This window comes from Cyanistes caeruleus, chromosome 9 (genome assembly GCF_971803275.1).
Source record: "Cyanistes caeruleus chromosome 9, bCyaCae1.hap1.1, whole genome shotgun sequence".
NCBI lineage: Eukaryota > Metazoa > Chordata > Aves > Passeriformes > Paridae > Cyanistes > Cyanistes caeruleus.
This window is the reverse complement of record NC_141709.1, coordinates 5,432,132-5,453,500: the sequence shown is the minus strand read 5'-3', so window position 1 is coordinate 5,453,500 and position 21,369 is coordinate 5,432,132. Positions and strand designations below refer to the sequence as shown.

Here is a 21,369-nt window from a genome sequence, read left to right as displayed (position 1 = left end):
TTCCTGATGCGTTCCCCCGAGAGAATCAACTTCTCAGCGCTGCGGAACTCTATAAAGATAGAATCTGAGAGCAAATCTACGGATACCAATTCTCTCCCAAGTCAGAAAAAAGGAAAAGGTGAAGACATGTGAGGAGAAAAACATGGCAACACTAAGGTCGGCGAAAAGGAGGAAGGGTGAGGAGGAGGTGCTCCAGGCATCGGAGCTGAGATTCTTCTGGAAGCCGTGGGGAGGACTACTATAAAACAGTTTCCCTGTAATTCATGAATATGAATTGCATGAGGAGATGCAGACTTCACCCACAGCCCGTGAAAAAAAAAAAAGTGCTCACACTGGAGTGTGTGGATGCTAAAGAGCTGTAATACAGTGAGAAACTTGAACAGAGACAGAGAGAACCCGTGCTTCCAGAGAGAGAGGACCCTTGCTTTTATTCTAGAACAGATCATCCTTAAAAACTACACCCCACAAACTAAATAGCCCACGAAAAATAGTTGTGGGAAGACTGCTTTGCTCGTCGGAGGGACTTGTATTGCAGTAGGCTGGGCAGGACTGCTACTCATGAAAATTAGAACCACGTTTGAAAAGTTCACACAGAACTGTCTCCCGTGGGAAGGACCCCACAGCATAACAGAAGAGACCCCTTTCCCCAAACGAACTGAAGAAAAGATTTTTAGAAGTGACAAGCTGACTACAAACCCCATGTCCTGTCTTCTGCTATCAATGAAGGGAAAAGAAGGGCTGGGAAGAAGGTGTTCTAAAGGTTTATTGTAGTTCTCATTACCCTCTTAATTCCGTTAATAAGTTTTTCTTTATACCTTTTGATTTTTAGGCTATTTTGCCTTAGAGTGTTTTCTCTTAATCCTTATCTCACCCCATGAGCCTTTTAGTTGTTCTTTCCCCATCCTCTGCTCAACTATAGCAGAGGAGAATAAGTTTTTTGGGGTTTTTCTTGTGGATACTTGGCTTCTAGCCAGTGTCAAACCCATGGCAAAAGTATCCATAGTTTTAGTGAGTGGAAACAAAAGGCTCAAATTTCAGGATTCCATTAAACACCTACTCTTCAAGCTTAACCACAAAAATGAAAGCTGTTGCCTTACATTTATTTTTTTAATACAGCAAACAGCATAAGATACTCATGTATATGTGAAAAAAATCCAACCCCCAACATCTAACTGATCCTCCTATCATTGGTAAGAGGTATATTTATTTTTCGCAGGAGCCTGAATTCAACTGGGAAAAAAATATCCTACATCCTCTTATAAAGAGGTTTTGAATTATAACCCCAGTTGTAGAAGTTTAAAGTTACATAACTTGAAGAACATTCAATCAAGAAGGCAAAATGCAATAATCCTGGGAGTAATCGACTAAAAATCCAGTAACAACTTGATGAATTTTGCGGCTTATGACTTGTAAAAACAGTTCCTCCAAACTGGGATGTTGTCTTTTAAAACGGAAGTCCTCATACTGCTCACTTTGCATGAGACTTATTCTAAATGAAGCAGTCCACAAAGAAGAATTTTTTTCATTCCCAGTCTTCAAAGATATATTCATCTCTAAAAACATATTACAACTATATTATTGCAGAATGAGCAACCAGAAAGATGTAAAAAAAAAAACCCCAAACAAAACCATGGGATACAATCTCACAAACTATCCCACAAACTACTGCCAGAAAAAGTACACAGATCTCCACAACATGCTGAACCAGCTTAACTTTTTAAAAGCAAAGGAGAAACTTGCATTAATGAATTTTATTTACAGAAATTTAGATTTCACTGAAGGAAAACTAAGATACTGTTCTAGATAAGGCTTATCTAGTCCAGCATCTTAAGATAAGACTGAAATACACTGAGAAAGAAAATAACGATAGCTACAAAACCAAGCAACTCTATACTTCAATTGGGTGATTTAATTTCCATTAACAATCTCCTTGAGGTAGCTAGCACAGCTCACCATGAGCTTTTAATAGGCACTCTTTCAGACTGCTATGAGACTACAAATATTTGAGCCTTTACATACCCTGACTGCAGTGCTACCTTTTCCAGGACCTTGAGAGTACATCTGATCAATGTTTTACAGTTATGACACACACAGACTGCTCAGAAAGCACCTTCCATTTTTCAAATTTCCTACTTTCAAGAGTCTTAAAAATAGAACTCAGCTGCCCCTTGCACCACTGTTGCTGCAGTCCAAGCCATGACAAATAACAAGCCAGCCACGTACAGCCAATATTTGCATGATTTGATAATTTAAATTTCCTCTGACTTGTGTTGCATAAGTCAGTATAAGTTGTGTTGTGTAAGTCTGGTTAAACAGCAGGTATCCAAATATATGATAAAGTACAAGAAAGGAAAACTAGGCATTGAAACACTCTTACCACCCATGCAATCCCTTTACACATTCCTGTATTCAGTCACTTGCTGTTTTTGGAATAAAAGCAATGACAGTAAGCTAAAACCTAATGACAAACAATTCAAAAGAGAAAATTCTAAAAATGGATAAGCCAAAGGCAGCTGTAATAGCACTAGTGAAGCCCTCATAACTGCACTGGGAATTATTCAGCATGCAAAACCTTACAAGAACAAAGTATTTAAATGTATTTATTAGCATACTCAAGTCACTGGATTTCCATAGTCTTACCGTCAATTTTTATTCTGCAATGACAATTCACATAGCAGCTTCTCCCATCACCATCACTAACTATTCCCACTTCTCAAAAGCTACACCAAGTTTCTGAAATTACATTAATGAATTATCAATGTGCTTGAAGGAAAGGATTGCTGTCACTCACTTCCCCTTACTGGAGGCTCCCAATTACTGTCATATGAACTGGTAAATAAGCAAGGGCTTTTTCCCCCACCCCCCTCTCCTGGGGAAGGATAAATCACATTTTTATTTATCAGGTGAATGCCTCTATTACTCACAGAATGACACTGTAGAATGCTGGGTGTTTTTTTCAATCGCGATTTTAGCTAAAATATACCTGTGACTGTTTTAATACCTGGTGAGTAATCCTAACTCCACACCCCTTTCCTCTCCTGTAATGCCTAATGCGATAGCCACATCATCACATCCTCAAATGCCAATACCAAGGATTTCTGTGGAAGCCTTTCTTCCTGGTATGTCCTGGAATCACCTACATCATGGCCAAGCTTCAGTTTGACACAGCTCAAGTTCTATTCTCAACCAGTCTACTGAATCAAAAAACTCACAGAAAAACTGCTGTGAGCATACAAATCTCCTCAGAAACACACCCACAGACATCCCCACCCAGCCCCTGAATGCTATTTTGTTAGAAGCATTTGAGAGAAAAATTCCACTGAGAAAGGAGTGGTCAGAAAAGCTTACTACAGGTCTCTGTTTGCTGAAATAATGTAAATTCTCCGATTTACAGAAAATCAGGAGGGAAATATTGTATTCCCATGAACTACAGTGCAGACATTGACACTTAGGTTATTTTGCCTTAACTGATGAATTCCCAATACTCCTGGTAAAGGAATGAATGCTAAAGGAAAAAAAAAAGCCTGAAAGCTACTTGCCAGTGTTGATACCATCTTAGTAGTCCTATTTTTATTTTTTCCTTTTTGCAAATGCTACAGAAATGAGAAAGAACATCATGCATTAAGGACAAATTAAAATCTTCCCCCACCAAGAATATATTCTGAAAAAAATCACACTGCTCAGAGAGAAGGTAAGTCTTAAGTCTAGTAATAATTAAAGGGTAAATTTAGTATGAGTATAATTAAGGAATTTATTTCGATTTGCAACCAACTGGGCTGTGCCTTTTTGCTTCCCAGGTAAGGTGTTTTGAGAGCTTTGTGCACAGCTTTCCACTTTATTATTTTAATAAAAATAAGAAGTATCTTGCACTCCGGCAGAATCTTTATGCCTACATGCTTACAGGCATAATGCTAAGCAGCATTTTAAGCTAAAGGGAAAACTGAAAAGCTCAGTTTCACAATGCATTTTGGCACAAGTCAGAACTAAGTTATTCCATTATACCTCCACTCTCATACTGTTATCAACAGGGAACCTTTTATAAAAAAACAGAGATGGGATGATTTAGAGGGTTTCCAAACACAGCCAACCCTTACTTCGGGCACCTTTTCGGTGCACTGAAATTATTCATGTCCCTGAAGTTTCTTAACACGAATACATCCTTAAAAGGGAATAAAATGTTCAAGAGACAAAACCAGATGGAATCAAAGCTAAACATCTTCAAACCAAGAAATGGCTTCGTATAAACCACAAAACAGTGGATAAGCAGCATTAAAAGGTAGCATGGAAGAAGTATCTTAAGCTAGCATGATTTAATACAGTGCGCAAGTACAGGAAACTAACAATCAACACACAGGTTAGTCCAGAACACAATCCTGCTGGCTCACACCTCTTCAGTAGAGTCGACAATAGCTGGCAACAAAGCAGTTACATTTTAAATAATCTGGTCTACTCCAAGCAGCCGAAGTTTAAGCAATTCTCACTTTCCTGAATAACATTTGTTTCCACTGTTACGATTCACTTACAAAGAAGTTACAGTGTTAAGGCTTCAATCCATAACGCCGGGTTTAAACAAGGAAGACAAAAATTAAAATTGACTATAGATTTTTGCAGCACTAATAAGGCCTCCTTTCTAATTAATTCTACAGGCCTTCTACACAATTATATGGCAGAATGACTCATAAAACGGGAAAGACAATCTGAGTTGTTGCTTTTGGTTTAACTAACCCAGTCCATCTCATCAGGCCAGTTTAGCTTATTTTAATCTTCCTCCATCTATCCTTTCAAATTTATGACAACAAAGTGGTCACAATGCTCCCTAACTTCTCATCAGCTCCAGAGGAAGCAGTGATGTTTCGATAGTCCTCAGTGAAGTCCAAGAATAAAGAGTACCACAGGTTGCTCCATTTTCCAAACCACCCGTCCTGCAACTCTGAACTATAAAGCAATGAAACTAAGAGGCAATAAGACATCTCTGTTACCTGGCTGAACTGATGAGTGGCTCAGACCAGAACAAAATTAATACCAGAAAATGAAAGATCATTAAAGAGAACAGAAGATGTAAAGGTAACCATGCATCCAGGAAAAAAAACAAACCAGTCCTACAAAGAAAACAGAGCATTTTAGCAAGCAAAGAGAAACTCCTTAGAGAAAAGTTATTTCAAGTCTGGAAAGGTACATCAGAGAATGGTATTACCTTTGCAATTGCTTTAGTAATTTGTGAGACTTTGCCCTGCTCTCATTTATTTTTGTTCCAAAATTCATATTCCCTCTACAAAGCAAGCAAGACCAAGAATTACGGTCCTTCAGAGCTGCTAAATAAGAGCAAGCCATTTTCCAGCTTCCAAAACTTTCTGGATTTTGTCTACCCATACAATAATTAACAAGAATGCAGGTGACCAGTGACAATTTCTGTATGATGAAAAACAGCTATTTATCAAGATCTTTCAAATGTGATTAATTAGTTCTGTTTACATTAGGGAACGGGTGATTTGGTATGAAGCCCCTCAGACACATCTAGAACCAATTTCCCAGATGCTATGTTAAACAAAAAAATGCTTTAACAGAGCTCAAGAAATGTATATGCAACATCACACATAGCTGTGAAGATTTTTCATTTGTAGAGGGTGGAGGCTGAGACTTGCTTCACAATTCCTGCTCTTTCTTCCATATACAGATTGTAAAGCAGGACAGCATGTTGCTGTTTCCTGTCCCCTCAAACCACTTAAATCTCTGGCGCAAAACCCAGGCTTGATTTCCATACAATGAAACGGGAATTTTAAATTGTGACACACCACAGAGATGACTGCTTCACCGGACTCATGAGCAGATTTTTCAAGATTTCATTAGCTTAACGTTCATGTATATATGGCAGGGGAACTTCTCCTCCTAAGCCGCCCAGAGAACAGCTTACATCCAGAAAGGTGAGATTTAATTATCATTAGGCCTGCATAACTGCTGGAATCATTAATGGCTATAAAATAATGTTTATGCAACATTCCACAATTCAGGAATGCCACATTAAGGTAATCAAACTCACTTTCTACTGTTGCTTTACAATTTAGTTTCCATTAATTCCAAGGTTTCTCCTTCACTTCTTGCATCTTAGCACAGAATTTAAAAAAAATAAACCCACAGGACAAAACACTTTATTCTTGATGTACTGTAACTGGCTGGGAAATGAAGTCCTTACAGTTCCATTTGTTGGTACAGTTCTAACATCAAATAGTACCTGAAGGACTTCCATTCTAAAGTGGTAAAAAAAGGAATGGAAGTGGAAAGAGAATAAGCTGAAAGTATGTGACTTACAAAAAAAAGTTAGTCAACAGTGAGTTTTATTTCAGTCACTTTTAAAGGGCATTTATATTACAGTCACTGTAGTAGGAAATGGAGAAGTCACTATTTCAAACACAATTGCTATAAAGAGTGAAGAGTGCTAAGTCATTATGAGTAATGTTTACTGTAAAAACAAAGCACAAAGTTAAATCCTACCAAACACTGGGAGCATTCCACAGAATTTGGTTTATTAACAAGCAGGTAATTAAGACCATCCTCTGTGGCATGAATTTCAATTAATTCGCTTTGTAATACCTTCCCTGAATCTTACTCCTTTTGCTCTAAAGATAGCATCTTATTTTGAGATGGGAACCAACACTGACATAATTTATCAAAATTATTTAGTTGCAAGCCCCTGAAAAACCTCCAAAGCACAGCAAAGAGATGAGATTCTTGCTACTCTGATAGATATTTCCTTTTTAAATTGTAAGCAAGTTAAAAGTTGTAGTTGAAAATCCTTCAACTTGCTCACCATTTGAACTATAGTAATTGCTCAAAATTAGCTCAGGAGAAAGTCCTGAGAAGACCTTCAGATCCAGGCTACAAGCATTCCTGCTCCATCAGTTGATCAACCTGTTGATCAACCAGTTGATCAACCAGTAGAGCATTTTGTTAACAACAACAGGTTTAAAAACAACCATACCTCAACTTTCAAAGTTTATCCTGACAGGGTCTAATAAATACAGAGGCATCCTGAAAAATAACTACATTTTAAATGTCCAGATTTAAATTTAAGATTAACAGCCTGCTTTGAAAGAGTATTTAATTAGACACTTTAAAAAACACCTATTAAACTGGAATAGTAGAGAGATGTAACCAACTTTCCATGTTAAAACAAAAAACAAACTAAAAGGAATAAGGAAACACCTGTGAGATCTCATTTTCCCAGCCTAGCACATTTCAGCCTTTTCAGCTACACCAAACACTTTGTTTCTTCAGTTGTCTCATAGATGAAGTAGTCCTGTCTCAGATCAATATAACATGCACACCACAAACACTGGAAGTTCAGTAATTGAAAACTAATACTTTAAAATGTGGTTTTGCAACCAATTTGTAGTGAAAGGGGTCTATTCTGCAAGAGGCAAGAACATGTCCTTATGGTGGTTTTAGTGACCATGGCTGGAAGGCATAAATGTCAGTAAATCCTCCAGCTTCTGTAATATTGAATTCCAGACTCACCACAGTATTCCCTGACACAAACACTCTCTTCTGTTCTTTGTATCAAATTACATGGCAACTCTGTCCCAATCTGTGTGAAGCAAGTGAAAGATCTGTTCCTCCAGCAATACTTCCAACACTTTTCAGTTCAATTGCAGTATCTTCTATTTCTTATGAGCAGAATGAGAAAAAAATAATCCTTTCATGTGTCAAAACAATCCTCTTCCCTTGTCTCCACTCTCCTCCTCATATCTCTCTCTCATATGAAGATTTTTGTCCACATTCCAAAAAAAAGTCTTTATTCTAACAAGGTAGCTTACATTGTGGGTCTCTACCTACTTTGTACAATCAAGTGATAAAGAGAGATCTTATTCTTCATATGGTTTAGGCTTCCTGAAATACTTTTTTTTTTTTTTTTTTTTTTTCTCCCTGGGGTAAGAAAAGCTAACCTAGCACGTGGGGCAGAAGTTTTCATGCAAAAGTCTGCATAGGATGTCCAGGCCCTTTTGTATATGCCATGATGCATATTATAAGTCATCTCTATCTGGTGAAAATTTCCTTAGACCCCCCGCAGCTGCCTTCCTTCTCACTCCATTAGAAAGTCATCTCAATGTGAGGCTGGGACACCCATCATACTTGCATCATCCTCTACACTTTCTAACACAGAGTAATGCACAACTGATACTGCCTCGGACATCATACATTTACAGCAAATGATTTTGAATTCTTGCTATTTCTATCACCAAAATCTCTTTCTTCTCCACCTGATGGAGAACCATCAGTAGCATGGTTACTTGCTACCATACAGTAACAGGAAAGCTGTTTCCTTAAGAACTCTAAAGAGAAATTATCTTTATATCAGAAAAATCTACTTATAATAAGCCATCAGGACTTTTGCACCTTCTTACCCATTAACACACTTCCACAAATAAAAAACTTCATTAGCAAATCAGTTAGCCCTTGGAAACCCAATACCATTTCAACTTTAACCATACTGTTAATGAAGAAAATGAGACTGATGCAAAAAGTAATTATCAAGAGATGCACTTCTTCAGTAAAACAACTGGTCAGACTCAGTGATGGGAACTGCACATAATTCCAGGCACACTGTGGAATCTCTGCACAGAAAGGAAAGTAATACAATGTAAGTAAACATTTGTGGCTTTCCTTCTCAGTCAACAGACTCCCTAGACTTCAGACTACATTATTGTAACAAAGCCTACGTGGAATCTTGAAGGTCATACTGAAATTTCAGTTGGTGCAGTGTGTTTATATAACAATCTTTCACAATAGGAGCATATTATATCTTTATTCCTGTATGATAATGGTTTCATATTTGTTACCTACTATATTCCAAGACATTAATTTCAAAATACTAATTCCCCTATGGCTTATCTCTTATGTACTTTGAGTCAGATTTGTTTTTCTGGCCCACCAGCCAATATTACTTGGGATGCTCCAGCAAACAACTACCTGATTTACTGATTACTAAAACCACAAAACCACACAGACTTTAATCTGCAAAATGATTCACTGAATCCAGGGGGGAGAAAAATTTTAAACAATGAGTAGGCTTTGCAAAAAATTACAAAGTTTTATAAAGGTCATCTGCTTAAAAGATACCTTATAGTGGCTTTTGCATCACTGTTCTGAGATTCTTGGGAAGTTTGGGAACCTACACGCAGATGACTTCTTTCCTTCTAATTTAACTTTACGTGTCATACCATTGGAACTCCACAAGTTCTTTCAAATAGATTAAACTTTTCCCAGATACTGAGCATGTAAACTATAATTCTTGGTGCAGAAAAATAATAATAAAAAAAGGTAATTATCCTTCATATCACTACATATTACAGACTGTGAAAGGTCAATTTTCTAACACACTTTTACGGCACTGGTTTGTTAAGAGATAGAGACCCTAATTAAATGGGATGTCAGTTTTTGCCATCACTATCAAAGGTAGCCAGCATCAGTGTCACCTAAGATTTCTGAACCACATACAAAGGAATTAAAGCATTATTTTAATATACACACTCATTGAATCTCAACTTCTGTCATGTTTAATTCAACAAGTTGATAATGGCTCTACCCAGATTGCTGGTGAACCATTGGCAACATGACAGAAGTTTCCAAAAGCATTCTTGCTCATTTCTCTTCAGCTGCTTCAGCACGAGCACTTTTCTATAATAATACATGTCTCAAGATGCCCCTAAATTAAACTCTGTGATATTAATGTCTGCAGTTTCTAGATTCAAACATTAATCTGTTCACTGGAACGTTATTTTTTTTAAACTATCAGCACACAACAATCCATCAGAAATTTCTAAAATATTTCACTTTAATCTAAGCTAGTTTGGATACAAAGCTGACAAAAAAACCCTCACAAAAACAAACAACAAAACACCAGAAACCATACAAGTTACTTCACACTTATGTCGATGAATGTTTCCACTGCTCATAAGTGATTGACAAACTCAAATCTCTGGTTGTCAAAACAGACTGCTCTGATGGTACTTGCCTTTCTAAATTTCCCTCCAAGCAGCTTGTCAGACTGTCTACTTTGACAGACCCTTTTCTAGGACAGGAAGGCCAAGCCATAAGCTATCACTGGGAAGGGAAAAGGTGCCTGATAATGTCTGCTTCTAGTTAAGTTAGCGGGAACCATAATTTCATTATCAGCATCGTGTATTAATTCACTGAAGAAAGCCATGGTGCTCCTGGTGAAGCTTAGAAACTGGCAATAATGTACAAAGTGCTCTTGAACACAGATTATTTATACAGCCATGAAGTCCCATTCATTGACTTCAAACACACCAATACAGACATTTATAGCTGACAAAATTAACCACCTCAACATCCTTATAAGCCCGAAAGAAGTAAGAAAACGTAAGTTTAGGAATACATTAACTTCTGCCTCATAGTATTCCTGGGTTATCTCACAATTCTATAGCTAAATAATGTGAATAGAGTATAAATGCTTAATTTAACAGCTGCATTTATCTTCCAGCAGAGTCATTAAATGACAGCACTTGTACACCAGTTACAATGATTAAAGCAGCTCAGCCACAATCCAGGTTACTTTGAACCTTTTAATTATTTTTGCAAATTTTTAATTTTTTCCCCCCACTTTAGCCATTTTCAATATGGCAAAAGCACACAGAAAACCGTAGCTTCTGCTAGAGGAACAAATGATTTGTCACTCGTACTTGACTAAAATTTATAAAAATAAGAGATACATTCTGGACAAAAAGGCATGCGGAGGTAAACAAAACATTCCCAGTTCTAGGAAAAAAACCCAAAACCTGCATCAGTTCCCTGCTTTAAAACAAGACAGACCTCACAATGGCTTTTGAGGACAAAACCTGACACCAGGACATTCCCAACCATCAAAGCAAATTAAATCCCAGCTATACCAACACCGCACCCCCGGCATGAAACCCTACCCACTCTGTGGGTGTAATCCAACAGCCAAAACAATGCCAGGGTGGAAAAACTAGTGCAAGTCGGGGAGATCCTGTGCGGTTTCACCATCGTCTGTCCCCACGCAGAGGGAGCCGCAGCCACCTCGCTCTTCCCTCAGGCACGACAGACAAAAGAGCCACAACCCAGGGCGGAGAGGTGTCCCGGGGACGGGTAGGGGTCTGTCATTATTTTCCCTCCGTCTCTGTTGTTCAATGCGACACAGGGATGAGTTTTCTCACGCAGAGGCAGGCAGAGCCCCTGGAAAAAACAACAGCAGGCAGAGGGGACACACAAAAGCCGCCTGTCCCTTGGCCGCCGCAGCCTGAGGCGATGCCGCCTCTCCCCACCCCCAAACCGGACCCAGTCCCTCTCCGCCTCCCCCCCATCGGGTACAGTAACCCGCGGTCCCTCCCCGCCTGCCCGAGGCGTTCGGAAATCGAGCCGGGCAGGAGCCTGAGGCCTGGCGAGGCACAAAGTCACAGAATTGTTACAAGGCACCTCTGGAGATCATCTCGTCCCACCGCCCGCCCCTCCGCCTCCTTTCTCGGCAAGGCGGGCAGAGCTCTCCCGCCCTATTGTTCCCCGCACCCCGCGGCAGAGGCAGCGCACTCACCACGCGGGCCGGGCTTCCTGCAGCGCCCATCGGCCCCCTCAGCTCCGGCACACCGGGGCTGCCACAGCGCCCTGCTACTGCTCCTCCAGTAATACTCGCGGGGCCCAGGCCAGCGCCACCATCACCCCCCACCACCCCACTGCCACTCCACCAGCGGCCATCTTGTGCGTCGACTGCTCCTCTCACCGCCCACGTCCCTCCCTCTCTCACCGCACCACCCGCCCCTTCCTGCGCCTGCCTTCCCCCGCAGCCAGGACGGGCTGGGACAGGACGGGACGAGGAGAAATAGCCGAGTCACGGCCTGGAGGCCGTGGGGGCAGGGCGGTGGAACTATCGCCCGGCTTGGGGAGTGTACCTCGTGCTCCGTCAGGGACGGTCTCCAATGTTAGATACCTTCCTCTTTTCAGGTGGGGCTTTACCCTCCACCCCGTCTTAGTGGGTTTGGGAGTGGAGGTCAAGGCTTTTCACACATGGAGTGGCTCCCGGGGAGCGCTCTGCGTTTTGGGAGCTTCCTAAGGGCCCCCGCCCGCCATTTTCTCTTCGTCAGGAACCTTTGTTGGCGGACCATGCGGTTGCCTCATGCCATCACACCTTATTGCTTCGAGCCGGTTACTTTTCTTACTTCAGGGAAAAACAACACAAATTAAGTTCCCTCTTACGTGGCCGTGCAGGACAAAGCATTCGGGGTTTTGCCCACCAGTCCCTAGTGAAGGCGTAGAAGTGGGCTCGCTGCTGGGAGAAGGTCCCCCGTAGCTTTGTGTGCTGCAGGACACAGATCATCCTTAGCTTTAACCAGCACCGCACGTAAGATGTTTGGGGACCCTCCAAGCTTTTCTGTAGCAGTCAGAATTAGCTGGGATACTGAAGAAATTTTAAAACGCAATTACAGAATGTCTTGCAGTCACTTGACTTGAAGCATTTACTAAGCACGTACTGACTGTCAATTTTAAATTGTTACAAGAGCTAATTATTTAGCATCAAGATATTTCAAGGTAACATCCACTTAATGCCTGTTTATGAGAACATGAATATGGTGTAAAATACTAAGGAATTTAGCCTTATTTAAATTAAAAAACAAATGGTATTCAATGGTCACGTTTTGTTGCCCATATATTGCTTCATGTCTACATCCAGGTAGAGGCTCTGTGGGATCAATTCTGCTGTGATGCCGTTGTGCAGGATTCTGTTCAGAGAATCATTGCATTTCTATTTTCCCTTCGTAATACTGTGAAGAGCACCCAATGTATTATTGTCAGTCCAAGATCTGAAGTGCAGCATTGCATGACCTGGAAATACAATTTCAATAGGACATTGTCAAGTCAGAAGTTGCCATGCCCAGAGCCAGGGACTTGAGAGAGCAAAAAGAAGCTGGGTTGTGGCATGCAGACAGAAGACGGAAATTCTTACATACCGAGGAAAACTACATAGGGCAAGGTTACTCTTCAGTTCCTATTTCTGACTCTTGTACTGACCATGGACAGATTTTCATTAACTTTACAAGACATGTGGTGGTAGTAACTAAAAGTGTTACTTCTATCTGTTTTACTAATGAAGTAATCTCTATTATTTAGGCTTTTCCACCAAAACAATCTTAATGTTTATCAAAGATCAGTGCTTAAATAATTTTAGTAGTATTAGTATTAAGAAAAGCTATTCCTGAAAACAGAGTCTTCTATCCACAATCACAGGCATTGAGATCTTATGAACACAGAAGACATTTACAAAGAGCACATTTGACTTAGCAAGAGCTTTACTATGAGCTAGAAAAGAAGTGTAAATTGGAAATGTCCAAGGCCAGATTGGACAGGGCTTGGAGCAACCTGGTCTAGTGGAAGTTGTTCCTGCCTATGGCAGGGTTTGAAATAAGATGAGCTTTAAGGTACTTCCAACTACTCTGATATTCTGTACCACAGAAACTTTTCAATCAACAATTGCCATCTTTTGCAGACTCCTCTTTAAATGCTACAGTAGAAATGCAAACCTTGTTGGAGTTGTCAGTGTCCTGATTAGAAGCAGAAGATAGCATTAGGAATATCCAAAATGGTAGGTGTTCTTTGCAGCCTTGGTTTAAAGTCACAGAAGCTAGAAATGGTCAGGGCCTGAGGACATCCTGTTATTTCCTAGTTTCTAGCAAGTGATTATACAGTGTTCTGATGTTCTGTTCAGTCTGGGTTTTAATATTCAGTCTGGGGACTTCTACCATTTTCTCTTTTGGTTCCTGTATTGTGGAAAGGTTTCATTTTTTATGTAGTTTATGTTTTCCCTCAACATTTAATTCCATTACCAGTATGAACATGCTAACAACAATTTTAAGTATTACAGCATAAGTTACCACAGTACTACGTTGTTGTAGTTTAAAAGATTGAAATTTAAAGAAGTGAGATATGAAATGACCTGTGGTTCTTATTATGTAACACTTCACAGATGAGCACTTTAATTCTCAAACTCCCACTTTAGTCTTCCATCAGAGTGAGGCTTTTCTAATGTTTATTCTTTATTATGTTTTCTGAAAGTTCAGAAATTTGTAGATGAGCTTGTTCTCTTGTTGGGAACTGATCCCACTAGATAACCTAGATTATTTTTAATGTCTGCTTTCTCCAGTTACACAGCATTTCTTTCTGCATGATACACTGCTTTAGAATTTGAAACACAAAACATTATTTGTCTTTAGGACTACTGTTTTCAAATATAATTTCAGCTTATGATTATATCTCCTATAATTTATCTCCACTTGTTTACATTGTTCTTTCTTTTATGTTTTTAAAAACCCAGAGGAATTTCAGCTTATGATTATATCTCCTATAATTTATCTCCACTTGTTTACATTGTTCTTTCTTTTATGTTTTTAAAAACCCAGAGGAATTAGTTTTTCTTCTGCCACGTATAGTCTCAATTTTCAATTCCTTTCTCTCTTTATTTTTCATCCAAAAGAGGATAATGTGTAGGCACAGTTCTAAGACCTGACATTTGTGGCCACACTAGTAATGTTCTTCAAATTATACATTAAAAATTATTCCCTCTTTTAGCCTGTATGACTGACAGAAATACGTAACATACCAGTGTAACTGTCAAATGGTATCATCTCACTTTTCAATTTTTATATTACTCCTTCCATATAAACCTGCTCTAAAACTGGAACTAGGATAGCTGTCTAATAAGAAATGTGTATTTTCTAAATGTCTTGGCAGTGTTTCAGTTTGCTATTTTAGTTAGAAACATGACCTTTAAAGCTGATAATAATGGAAAAATTCTCATTCTGAAACCTGATATCAGAATGGAAGGCAAGAATTAAATACTTCTCCAGGTGCTGCAAGCATGTTCTTCACACGATGAAGATTCATGCACATAAACCAGATAATAAAAAAGAAAATCTTTAGTACTTGAATATGTTTGACCATTACGTTAACAAGACCTGAATTCCTCTCCTTTTATAAAATTCCATTGACAAACAGAAGACTGTATTTATTCAACATAATAATTGAAAGAAAAAAAATCCGATGCTTATTAGAGCATGCTGGATGTCATCCAAGCCTTTGGGATACAGATGCAACTATCTGAGCTAATTTTATACACTTATTTTAAATAGTAAAACAATGATAACAAAATACAGCCTTACACTCTGGACATGCTCGCTTATCTCCACCATAACACATGAGGTTTCAATTTCCCATGTACAAAAGAAGCCTAGAGGAGCTAAAGGAATGTGAAGTTCATATGTGTAAAATGATTGTTCCTCCATGAAAGCTGTTGTCCAAGGCATTCACAAATTCACAGTTTGCATAAATAAATAATACTGTATAACCCACCAAACGTCAAATTTGTTTAGAAACTTTTTTCAGTTCTTTGATGCTGTTCATAATAAATTTGTAGCATATCAATGCAGTTATCGTTTGTGTTTTCAGGCTACTTGGAATGCAAAGGTCTATGCAAATATACCCTCTGACTGCAGCGGCTGTGGAAAAAGGAGAAATTATAAGGAAGGTAAGAAACTTTGTTTTGACAATTTCTCATTAGAGGTTTCACTTCCTTAACCATCTCATCATCCTCCTTGTCCCACTGGTATTGTGGGGTGCAGAATGCTGACTCAAGAGTATGTGCCCCAGATTCTCCTCCTTTTTGCCTTTTTTACTTACATGCCATTGCCTGCATTGCTCCAATCCCAAACCTTGCAGTGTTATTCAGCACATGTCCTCTCTTTTTGGGGTAAAAATTTTGAAGCAACAGAAAGTACAAGAATTTGCAGCATAGCTAGTCTGTAGTTACGCTAGGCAGAGCAAGGTAGAGCCAGTAGCACACCACATCCTTATTGCTCCAGTGCCCTCTGCTGAAGTAACCATCTCCTTGGCTTCTGAGTCCCCTTGGGCAGGGGCAGGAGCCTTTACCAAGTGCTGTATGCTGCTACCTCTTTATCTTGCACTTTACTTCCTTGCTGTATTTCCTTTCCTATTCTGTCTCAACAGAAAAGCAGAAGTATGACCCCTTATTTCCTTTCCTTGCTCCAGTGGTACTTAGGTTGAAATTTTCTCTTTTCCTTCATAGCATTGTTGCATCACATTTTACAGCAGCCTCTTAATGAGCTACCTAGGAAGATAACATATGTATTGGGATGATAAACAATTAAGACAATTATATTTTATAAGAATTCCAGTGTGTGTGTGTATAAAGCTGAAAACCACCTAAATTAACAATTTTTGTTCCTTTCTGGCAAGTTTACTCATGTACTATGAAACTGGGAGAAAATAAGAGACAGGTAAAGCAATAAAGTTAGGACCTTTGCTTAGCTGCATGTAAACCCATAGCTTTATTCTCATTTTGCAGGGTAAGCTAAATTGTAAAGGTCAGGCAACTCAGCAGGGAGATTAAAAAGCACTTTCTCCAAATCTCAGCAATACAGATCAGAGGTCCTGGTACCAAACACAAGTCCCCCAGAGAAGGATAAAAGGTACGCTGGATGCTGAATGCAAGAAAGCAGGCAGGGAGCACAGTGCCTATGTGACACTAGTTCTCACTCTGGCTTGAGAAATTATAAGGGAGAATCCAAACAGTCCTTGGGGAAGGACAACAACCTTTGCAGGTGTTGTTTGGATCCTTGTTTTCTTTCAAGAAACAGTCAAGGGGTGTAGTTTCTAATTGTCCAATAATAGTGATGTGCTGGTTTGATGACCAATGAGAGTTTTACCTCTCAGACCTTCTTGGACCTGTCTATAAAAGAAGATCTGAAATTGTGCTACCCAGAAGAGAGTCTATGTCATACTGCTTCGCCATTCCTAGTATAGTGTGACATCTGGTAGACCCTTGACATGCATTGCAGCCAAGAGCTGAAGGACATTGGAGTCTCCCTCCTCCTTTGAGAGGTAAGGAGCTTTTCCCCATGTGTTCCTGGAGACCTACAGATCTCAGTGACCCTGGGCAGAGGGCCCAGCTGGTGAGTGGGCCTGGAACGGCAAATCTCAGCAAAGCTAGAGCTTACATTCCCAGGATGAGCCACTGCGTTTGCGTGTTGAACTCACGGGCCGTTGAGATAAAGCTTTTCCCATAAAGGGGAACCAAAGTTCTGCAGAAGAACAAACTCGTCCTCTCTCTGAATAGGACATAAGCAGCACTTAGGACTCACTGTGTCAGAAGGCTTTAAAGCGTTACAGCTGTGGCCATCTGGGCATGGTAACATGAGAGTGGATCAGCCAGGGTGGGTCCCTGTTCCATGGATCCCCAGATAGCTTGGTTCCAGCCAGAGCAACTCGGCCCCTTAAACCGCCTGTGAATGCTGATTTGGGAGACCACGCGGGGGATCCGCAACCTCTACTTCCAGCAGGAGCAGGAGCGACAGCAGTGCACCCTTGCTGTGGCCGGCCTGGCCTCCCCGCCTGGCATGTACCACACTCCCCGTGCCAGCCCGTCCGGACTTCGGAAGACATAGACTAGCTCTGCTGATACAGCTTTGTGCAGAACGCCGTGGTCCCACAGCTGAAAGTCAGAAAAGAGATGCTGTAACAGAGGGTTTTCCCCATGGTCCCACCCCGTGGATTTTGGGGCAAGGAGTTTGCCTTCTGAGTGTTTTATGCCTTTAACTTTTCCTATGTTTAAGGATTGCCTGTATGCTCTCCCCCCAGCGCAGCAGGTGGAGGCCTCCCCCTTCCCCCCCCCCCCGCCCCCCCCCCCCCCCCCCCCACGGTCGTGTGTTGGAGGGGATGGGGCGGCAGCCGGGTGGGGGGTTGGGAAACCGCGGCTCAGGTTTCTAAGCCTAGGCTTCCCCCCTCACTGTGCGGTGCAACAGGCACCACTGTGATGTTAGCACACAGCGTGATGGGGGCTCGGTGCAGCTTTCCTCCGCTCCCATGGAGCAGCTCTGATATGCGGATTGAAAAGAACTCTATAACTCACAGAGTAGTTATAAGAGTAGGTATGAATTTATTCAGCACTGAGGTGCATGGGGGATATATCTTCTGAAAAGCATGCACACCTTTTAGATTTGGCTTTCTCTTTTTATCCTTTACAAACTAGGGTTGCACAATACGCCTAATACATATTCATTTCCTAACTCCACCTGTCCTCACTTCATATTACAATTAGCTCCACGCCCCTTTGTGGCTGCACAGTGGTCGGTTTTGGTCAGTTCAGTGGTCGTCTGGCGGGGGGGTCTTTGGGATGAGGTCAGCAGTTTTCTCTTTAGCTGAACTCTTCACTTTGTCTTTTTGCGCATGCCTCCTTCAGTCTTTTGACCACTTCTTGGACTTCGATACCGTTCTTTCCAGCTTAGGGGTCCAAGGAATCCCTTTATCTTGTGGTGCCTTTGTCTTTGCATCTTGTTTGTGTATTTTAGCTCTTTATCTTATCTTGCAGTCTTGCTCCTTTCTTGTTCTTGTCTGTTCCCCCTCTCTTCTGGTCAGGCATTTCTTTATGCTTAATTCTTAATTTCTCTGTTTCAGCTCTGCCTAGGAGAATGGCTCCATTCCCCCCCCCACCCATACCCTGGGGGATGACGAACGAAAGGGTACTGATATATTGATTACAGAATGTGAATCTACTGATATGATATTGTTGATAAGTTACAGTTTTAGGAGTTCATTTGGTTTTTACCCCAGGATTTTTGGGAATCTTGTTTTAAAATTATATCATGTGGGAGATTCTTTTCCAGTTAGGGAGGCACTGGCCACACCTTAGCTCTTTCTGGATAAGAATTACCAACAGGCTCAGTTATTTCTGCAGCAAAAGTTACATATGAGTTCTTTGACTTGGCAATTTGCCTTGTAAATATTACAGCTGAATCAATCTTTGGTGCCAATCTGTAACCCTTGCCATGGAGAGTTGTTCAGGTCTTTTCACTGGAAATAAACACATTAGCTCTTTGCAGTTTCTGGGCTGATCAAATTTATAGGCAACAATTGAAAAAAAAAAAAGATTATTTGAACAAAATATGTTTATATTAGAAATTTAAAAAATTAATTATCAAGTCTAAATGTTGATTGACTAATAACAGTAATGACTAATTAATTTATTAACTTGGGAGAAGATATGCCTGTGCTTTATTATCAGCAGGTTCAAGCAGTCACGTCAGACACCCATCACCTTTGAGGAGTGAAAAGGGACACGTGTTTCAGGATTCAAGAAGACATCTAGTGAAGCTAAAGAACAGTGTCTTCAGCTGATGGACTTTTACATAAGTTTCATTTATTTGGACTCTAAGACAAAAATTACTGGTTTTCCAAAAAGATGTAATTGTACCTCATGTAATATCTCATGTACTTTTGCTTGTAGTTACCGAGGGCTGTGGTTTTACTTTGTGGTAACTGGGATCATGTAGATCTTTGGGAATCAGGTTCATCAAGGAAATTCCGTCATTGATACTGCCATTCATATCAATTCAGATTCTCCTCCTACAAGTATCATTGGCAAAACTGAGCAAGCAATGGTCCAATCCTGCACAAACCCCATGCAGCTCACTTTGGTATTTTCACCACACTTCCTGCAAAAGTAAAAAGTGTAAGGCAAATACACTTATTTACACTTATATTACACTTATAGATTTCCAACAGCTCGGAAAGGGCTTTGGAGATTTAAGTCTAAATATTTGGATATTTGGCCTGTTCAGTTTTGCAGCCTTTATTGGGATAGACCTTCTGTTCCTTGGGAAAGTAGGTCGTCTTATCATCTATCATATGCATTGTGCTACCAAAAAAAAAAAACAAACAAAAAAGCACCCAAGCTGTCTGAATTAATTGCTCATTTGAAACAATCTGAAAAATGGGAGAAACAGGAAAAGCTATTGATACATGGAAGGGTAAGTCTGACTAGCAAGTGCTAGAAGGTCACAAACCAAGTTTAGCCCAGTTAGGTACCCCTGAATTTGGTCATTGAATCTGCTTATATAGCAGACCTAACCAAATGTTTGAATTTCTCACTTTTGAAAGAGGTCAATGATGCAACCTTGTTTCATTATTGAAAAACTTTTCCTGCACATTTGGAGTCACTCCAATTTACCAAATTTAACTGACTCCTAGCAAGAATGAACAACAAGACTTGATGGTAATGCATGAAGGATTCAATAGCATGTGCCAGAAAATCTCTTTGACCATTCTAAGTCAGTGTCCAATCAAGGTCTTGTATGGTAATCGACAAGTTACTGAAGGGACCTCTGATGCTGTGTTTATTCTCTTCCCTGCAAGGGCCCAGCAGTGTTGAAGCAGGGTCTGGCATTCAGAAGATACTGGGATGTAACGGAAGGATAGTCACACCCCTCCTCTACAGTGTATGGTAATGACTCCTGCAATTAGCCAATAGCACCTAGCTGTGATGAAAGCAGATGGGAGTAACATAGTGACCCTAGGTTATAAAATGTCAAATTCTCTAGCAATAAACGCCATTCCGCCATCCATCACATTGATGCTGTGGGTAATGGACCGAGTGACCTGGGTGTTGGTCACCATGCTGTTCCTTGAACCAGGGTGTTTGCCTTGCTTAAAAGGCAACATTTGGTACCGGAAACCCGGGAGAAAGTGGGATTCAAACCCAGAAAGCGAGGATTACCTGGAAAATGGGAGCAGCGGTCAGGACCAGCTGGACTAGTCCTGGCGAGGGTGACATCCCTGTATCCAGAAGGAAGATGAAAGCCCTGATAAAGGTCAGATTGCAATTAAATTGTAAACCTAATTCTTTTACTCTTGCTATTGCAAGACTTTTGTATATTGGGGTCATAAATCAGCTAGTAAAGTTTATCCACCCTAAGGTGTGGGACAGATGTACTAAAACCCTTGCCAAAGAGACCTGGAAGGCGGCAAGAAACTGTCTGTTGGCCACCCCGAAATTTGGGGTCAGAGCGGCCACTCAGATTTTACAGCCCCCAGGCGAGAGTGGCTCAGCTGAGCCAAAGGGGACACAAGAGGGCGATGCATCCCCTCAATCCCCGAACCCTGATCTGCTCTCAAACGAACAGCAGAAAGCAGGAGATTTTTGGAGAAAGTTAACAGAAGAAGCCAGAGGTGTTGCAGACAAAGTCAGGGGGGAAACATCCCCCCAGGGGCTTAAAAATGGCGCTGAGCAAAAAGACATACAGCGGGAAAGGAATGTCCTTATTGAAAACAAAGAACAAATGCTGGCATTGAGAGATGAACACAGTCGGGAGGTTGGGAGAGATAAGGAATGTGAAGAAGGATGCGGGGAAGGTGTAAAGAGGGATAGGGAAAAGAATGTAGAGAATGGGGGAGAGAGGGGGAGCAGAGGGAGGAACAGAGCGTGGGGTGAAGGGCGGAGTGAAAGGTGGGGTGAAAGGCGGAGTGGAGGGTGGACTGAAGGGCGGGGAGAGCCAG

General features: G+C 40.7%; 2 protein-coding genes across 46 annotated transcripts in view; one reads left to right on the top strand and one right to left on the bottom strand.

Annotated features, from left to right (window-relative positions):
* The window catches only part of RC3H1 (ring finger and CCCH-type domains 1), a 56,566-nt gene extending 44,411 nt beyond the window's left edge, over window positions 1–12,155 (bottom strand). For 7 of the 45 annotated variants that reach the window (XM_086842612.1, XM_086842635.1, XM_086842640.1 and 4 more), the window contains exon 1: window positions 11,922–12,155. The gene's annotated coding sequence lies outside the window, so the exon portion shown is untranslated. Of the gene's footprint in view, window positions 1–10,934; window positions 11,824–11,921 lie in introns of those variants that run through there. The other 38 variants (XM_023931663.2, XM_086842624.1, XM_086842641.1 and 35 more) reach the window with 15 other exon arrangements.
* LOC111932477 (uncharacterized) lies at window positions 11,284–19,324 on the top strand. Its single transcript, XM_086841939.1, has 5 exons — window positions 11,284–11,342; window positions 11,506–11,973; window positions 15,469–15,547; window positions 18,493–18,557; window positions 19,103–19,324. The coding sequence occupies exons 1-4, from the start codon at window positions 11,284–11,286 to the stop codon at window positions 18,544–18,546; spliced, it is 660 nt and encodes a 219-aa protein (XP_086698065.1). The 3' UTR covers window positions 18,547–18,557; window positions 19,103–19,324.
* The last annotated feature ends 2,045 nt before the right edge of the window (window positions 19,325–21,369 follow it).